Source organism: Otolemur garnettii, unplaced genomic scaffold (assembly GCF_000181295.1).
Source record: "Otolemur garnettii isolate 467f Iridium unplaced genomic scaffold, OtoGar3 scaffold00171, whole genome shotgun sequence".
Taxonomy (NCBI): domain Eukaryota; kingdom Metazoa; phylum Chordata; class Mammalia; order Primates; family Galagidae; genus Otolemur; species Otolemur garnettii.
In genome coordinates this window covers 750,665-757,224 of record NW_003852566.1, presented here as the reverse complement: position 1 = coordinate 757,224, position 6,560 = coordinate 750,665, and the positions used below count along the sequence as shown (strand labels likewise).

The 6,560-nt window shown below is 54.4% G+C and overlaps 1 protein-coding gene across 1 annotated transcript in view; it reads right to left on the bottom strand.

The window, feature by feature from the left end:
* Positions 1-337: 337 nt before the first annotated feature.
* WDR1 (WD repeat domain 1) overlaps positions 338-6,560 on the bottom strand; it is a 41,467-nt gene continuing 35,244 nt past the window's right edge. Inside the window, exons 13-15 of the mRNA XM_003800180.3 lie at positions 3,501-3,674; positions 3,180-3,324; positions 338-1,459 (exon numbers count right to left, since the gene is read on the bottom strand). Coding sequence (XP_003800228.1) covers positions 1,353-1,459; positions 3,180-3,324; positions 3,501-3,674 — 426 coding nt within the window. The 3' untranslated portion in view covers positions 338-1,352. The remainder of the gene's footprint in view (positions 1,460-3,179; positions 3,325-3,500; positions 3,675-6,560) is intronic.

The following is a 6,560-nucleotide window of genomic DNA, read 5'->3' as shown; positions in this document are numbered from 1 at the left end:
AAACTCCCAACAGCGTGACCATTAGATGGAGCCCCCACATCACCTGGCTCAACCTTATCAGTTTACAAATGAAGAAACTCAGGCACAGAGAAAGCAGGAATGCAGCCCAGGTCACACAGTGAGGCCACCGGTGATAGGGATGGAGTAGGGGCTGGGAGTCCCAGCCTCTTCTGTCTGGGGACCTTCCTCCTACCAGGGGGCACACCATGAGATCCAGGTTCATCAACATTTCCCCTGAGGCTGCAGGCTGGATAGACACCTGAAACCACAAGGGTCCAGTGCAGAGGGTGCCCCACCTCCCAAAATGCCCCCATCATACAAAGTCAGGGATCCACAATGAAGAGAAAAGATATTTAATTATCTCTCAGTCTAATCTCTTAAAGCGCTCCAAGTGTTTTCACAAGTGCAAGGGGGAGGGATTGTTCTCAGCCAACATTTACCAGTGATTCTGACACACGCAAAAATACTCCAAATCACGGTGCTTTATGCTTTTAATTTCTGCACTGAAAAAGAAAAGGAAAGTAAAACAATAACAGATTAGTTTACAGTGACTTCATCTTTGCCCTTAAATTAATCTTTGCTCTTGGGAGCAGAGAGAGAAAGACAAGAAAACATCAAAGCCTGATGGTGACAAGGGCGATCAGGACACCTCAGTCTGGCACACAAGGGCTCTACAAGCCCAGACACAGTGCCAGGGCTGCACTAGCTGTAAACAGACAGGCAACAGTAAAGTACATTTATAAAAATCCCACAACTCCATTTGTAAAATCAAGCACAAAATCTGACGATGAAACACAACCAAGGATTCCGGGTCTCCACCTGCTCCAAGCAGCACCCTGGAGGCAGCCACGTGGAGACCCACACACACTACAGGGAATAGACACCTGCTCTACACAGAATTCCAGCTTCACTGAACTGCAACGAGCATGCCCTCTTCTTATGTGTGCAGAAACGTTCTGCAGGGAGGAAGAGGGGCCTGTGGGTTGCACCTGTACAACCTCCCTTGACAGACAGCAAGAGCTGCAGGTTTGGGGGGCTCTGTGTGCTTTTGAGGCTGTTGCCTCTGGAATGTTTTGCGTTCTCAAGGCTTGGTTGGGCTGTGGGTTTTAGTTATGTTCCTCACATTGTTTAAGTGCTTGCTTTATTTTTCATGTGCAAACTGTTACTGTCTAAAGCTTTCAGAAGGCCGTGTACAGACATGGACACCCTGGAGAGAGGTGAGAGTTATCGCTAAGGCCCTCCCCCTCCTGCGGTGGGGCGGGGGCAGGGGACGCATTACAGAAATAGAGAAATGATGTGTTCCACTGCAGTTAAACTCTAGTCCCTGATTCGGTCCGTCCGGGGTGGGCTGCTCAGTAGGTGACTGTCCACTCCTTGACAGAGGCGTCGTGGGAGGTCGTGACCAGCGTGTGCTCGTCCAGCCATGCCAGGCTGCTGACATGGTGTAGCCGGTGTGCATCTGGAAAGAAAGGGCACAATGTAAGGAAATCGAGACTTCTCCAGTTCTATACATATCTGGACTAGGAAGATGAAACTACCTGCACCCAAATCATCAAAAGGGTTCCCCCAAACCCTGAGAATCATTGTTAATCAGGTCCCCTTTCCCCATTCCAGGAGCCTGGGACAAAAGCTCCGTGGGAGCAGGGGCTCCTGGCTTCAGCACTGCTGATGCTGTGAGGTGCAAGAGAAGAAGCACAGCAACCCAGTCGTTCCCTCTCTCTCCAAGCCCTGAACCAACATATCCCCTCCCCCAAGCAGGTAAAAAAAAGTCTATTTCCTTTTACATATCAAAGTAATAATATGCAGAAGGAAAAACTAAGGAGCACAGGGGCTGGGGGACTTGTCTGACCTATGTAAGGGGACCAGATTCCAGATGCAGACACTGCCTGCATCTGAAGTCCCCTGTGGCCAGCTGGTCCTTCCCAATGAGCCCAGGGAGGCTCCTCACTTGATGAGGAGGGATTTCCACCAGTTCTCCACTCCCTCAACAAAGGGTGGCCTCCAGCCTGTAGGTGTGCCACCCCACCAGACAGGGAAGCCTCAGCCCTGGCACAGCAGCACCTACTGCTGAGGTCAGCTTGTGTTTGCCAAACCTGTGAGCATGGGGCACAGACGCGCTGACCCCCCCCCCAACTCTACCTGACTGGCTCTTGCTATACTTTTTCTTTGATTCACTTCATTCGTGAACTTTTTTTTTTTTGAGACAGAGCCTCAAGCTGTCCCCCTGGTTAGAGTGCCGTGGCGTTACAGCTCACAGCAACCTCCAACTCCTGGGCTCAAGCAAGTCTCCTGCCTCCGCCTCCCAGGTAGCTGGGACTACAGGCGCCCGCCACAGCGCCCCGCTATTTTTTGGTTGCAGCCGTCATTGCTGTTTTGGCGGGTCCAGGCTGGGGATTCGAACCCGCCACCTTAGGTATACGTGGCTAGAGCCTTAGCCGGTTGAGCTATAGGCGCCGAGCCCATTCGTGAACTTTTATGAGTCTCACTGAAGGATGTCTATTCTCTTACAGACCAGAACGGCCGGTGACATCTGCTTTATGACTCTTCTGTCCTTGCCTACTCTCTGCCCACTTGCCTAGGATGCTGAGGACACAGCCCAGTGGCTCTCCTTAGCCTGCAGCTGGGGGACAGGCTCTGCAAGTGGGCTCAGAATTATTTTATGTTTAATACAAAAGGCTACCTTTGAACAGAAAAGGGACCAGGGGACAAAAGCACATATGGAAGCCTGGTGGTGCTGGGGATGGGAGGGCATGGCAGTTAAGTTCCTCCACGGGGAAAAACAGTATGTCAAGTAAAATAGCTGCTAAGAATAACTTTACTTGCTTCCTTTCTAAATGTGGCAACTAGGAAAACTTAACATTTCCGTGTGGCTCCTCTATCCTCTATTGGACACCATCATCTCAGGGACTGAGAGAACCTGGTCCTGGGCTGGAACTGAGGCCGGGTTGGGGAGAGAAAGCTGTCCAGAGTGCAGGCCCCACACAGCTCAGTGAAGGTCCTGTGCAGAGCACCCAGGTGCCCACACGGGGAACACAGGGTACCCTGAGGCCTTGGGCATGGCCCCTGCCCCACCAAGTCACCTCTCTAGTGATACTCCGCCCTGAGACAGCAGCCAGAGAATGACTGGCAGAGCCCTGGCCCATGAATATTCCCTGCCAGGGCCTGGTGGCCGGAGTCACCTTGGATCTTCACTCTAGTTTCCGGGTCGCTCAGGGTCCAGACGTACACCATCATATCCATGCCACCAGAGGCAAAGTGTTCATTGTCTGGTGACCAGGCGAGGCAGACGATTTTTGCGTGGTGACCATAAAAAACATTGTTTTCCTAGTTTTGGGTGAAAACAGAGAGGAGCAGGTGAGGTCTAGGCCAGGGGCCCTGATGCTCTCACTGGCTCCTTGATCCCAAGAGGAGCCTGCCGCTCAGACATAAACAAACAATACTCAGAAAGGTGCAGCCGCTCAAGGTCACCGAGCACAGAGAACCTCCCACTACCTGCTCACCGAGTAGCCATCCGCAACGCTGAACACCGTGACCACCTTGCTGGCATCGCACACAGCGAGGAAGGCGCCATCGTGGGAGTAGGCCACGTCTGTCACGGGACCCTTGGCCTCCAGGATCTTGTTCTCATCCTTCAGTGTGGTGCCCAGGATGGTGTACAGGCGGACGTTGCCATCCTACATGCAGGGACAGCAAGCAGGTAGGGCTCTCCCAAATCACATGCACGTACCGTACTCCCCTCCCCTGCCCACTTTTGAAGGGGGAAGTAAGGGTCCTATTGAGAGAAGGCACTTTTCCCCTGCCTGTTGCCCCCTCATAGCCCTGCCCTTCCCTGGGCCCCCAGAGGCCCGTCGGCTGCTCCTCACTCCCACAGATCTCATGGCTCTCTTACCATGGTGGGCACAACCACCTGGGAAGCTGTTAAAATCCCACCTTAGGTCTCCCCCAATTCTGACCCTGCAAGTCTGGAAGCTCAAGGCCTGGACTTTTCATAAATGCCCCCAGAAGTTCTAGCATAGGTGTTTATAGGCCAAACTCAAGAGTAAAGACCTGCATACACATAGCTCTCTAGTGAGGGCCCTGTCTGTTTACCCACCTCATACCACCTTTGCCCACCTTAGCACTGGGGCAGGGTTCCCTATGACCCAGCTGTCAGGGAGAACCCCATCTACCTGCCTGCCTCGAGCTGCTATCCATCACCCCGCCATGCTCAGGCACTGCTGCCATGGACAGGGCATACTGGCTCCTTACCCACAGCTGTCCCCATCGGCCCTAGCCGGGGGTGTGTGTGTCTTTTGTTCCCACAACAATCACCAGACTCCACCCAGCCCTCACAAATGCAGTCTTGCCCAACCCTGGCCCCAAGAGCTCTCAGCAGTGGCTAGTGGGAGTGGGCAGACAGGCTAGCCGAAGCTGCAGTCAGGCAGCCACTGTCTATCAAGCTCCCATAGGGACACAGTGGCCTCCCCTTTGCTGTTCAAGAACCTCTTGACCACCAGACCATGGCCAGTCTCTGCAATCCCTCCTGAGACAGCCCTGGGCTTCCCAGAAGGCAAATCCACCGAAGACCAGCCTGCCCTCCTGAGGAGCCGGGCCTGAGTGTCCCCAAAACACCAGTGAGGTCTCCTGCCCTCATGGCAATAGCAGGAGGAGGACAGTTGAATTCCAGCCCAGGCCGGGCTCCCTTGATATCTAGGGACATTCACAGACATGCCAGGTCTCTGAGCAGTCCTTTGACGTCACATCCAAGGAAAGACACATCATTTCTTGGGCCCTCTTACTGCCTACATGGTATAGGAGTTAGGGTCCATGGTCCTACATGGGGGAAACTGCCTATCCCACCAGGAAAGCACTCAGGAAAGACAGCTGTGTTCACAGATGGCCCAGGCAACCCTGGGTGTGCAGAGGAAATCACAGGAAAGCCACCAAATGCCTAACATCAGGTGAAGAAGGGGACACCACTGGTCTGGAATGCTCCTTACCATTAAACAAAGTAAACAAAGCCCAATACCTACAGCCTGGGCACTGCATAGGACAGGGGCTGGAAGACAGATGGGGCAAGTGGGAACTGTTGATGCCTCAAGCTGTGAGCTGGGCAATTTCTCGTTAGGGGAAGAAGATTTGAGGTCTAACAGGGAAGACCTGGCAATGTGGTGCTGCAGGGGGAAAAAGAACCAGATGCAGAGCAGCCATCACCCTACCCAGGACCCAGCTATGTCCCTCTGCAAGAAGATGAACACACCACAGGGAGGCTGAGGAGGCAGGTGGGCCAGGATAGCGAGGTCAGAGAGAGAGGTGACAGGCCCAGAACTCCCCAGGGCTGCTGGCAGGCCATACAACCTTTAGGGACAGTGTCACCCAAGAACACATGTGAGAAGGACCCAGGAAGGAGGACCACACAGCCTGGGGGCAGCACCAAGCAGAAGAGGAGGTGGTGGCACTGCTGACCTGAGTCCAGGGGGAAGACTGGCTGAGGCAAAGGAGGAGATCCTCCTGGGGAAGGGCTAGGACTGAGAGTGCAGCCACACGACACAAGATGCTATGGCCACCTAACTGACCAAAGAAAATGCACGTGTGATAAGCAGAGATTACAGAGCTGCTTGTCCTAAGACCACTGAGGACGGTGACACCAGCAGTGATGAGCACAAACACCAGCTATAACCAAAGGGCTAACAGGCCCCTTCTCCTCATCTCAGGAGGAGCCATCTTGGTTCCCCTTCTCTTTACCTCCCACCCCGGACGAAGGCCATACAGGTGCTACACAGTTGAGCCCACTATGGGAGGCGGAAGTGGGGACAGGAGGGGCCATGGTGAGGCTGACCAGTGCACTGCCCAGCTGACCCACCGCATCTTCTACCAGCACCCTACCACAGGTGAGTGAGACAGGAGGGGCCTGCTTGGTGGGCACTGCCCAGCTGACCCACCATGTCCTCTACCTGCATCCTACCAAGGGGAGTGAGACAGGAGGGGCCTGCTTGGTGGGCACCCAGAGCAAATACTGCAGAGCTGCCATTGTGTACATCCCATGTGCCTGGCATTGGGCACAACCCCTCCTGTGAACACACCCCTGAAAGCCCCTGAGCAGCTCTGTGAGAAAAGCTGTCGGCACCTCGGGGCACAGCTGGCCTCCCAAATTCCCCAGGCTGGTGGAGAAAGCTACCACTGTGCCTGGGCTGGCTGCCAGGCCCAGCTGTGTGTGGACATGGGCAGGTGAACCTCCAACAGAGGTGGGCACTGCTTTGTCTGTGGGAGAGCTCAGCTCCCAGTGAGAAAGGGAGGAGGAAGTGAGTCCTCTGTAAAGCCCTCAGGACTCAGCCTGGCAGAGGGCAGCACCCTGCACATGCAAGCCCTGCCTATCACAGGGTGTGGGAATCACACTGTGGCTGACACAAGAGGCAGAACTCAAGGACAACTGCAGGGAGAGCACTGCACCCTGAAGGGGAAGACCCCTCTCCTAAACAACCTGGGAGCTCCACTGCCCTTCCACTTCCCTTCCTGATATGCTGCCCTCTCTTATCCCCAGGACCTCACAAGGCTGACATGGGGCAAGACGCACCCTCCCT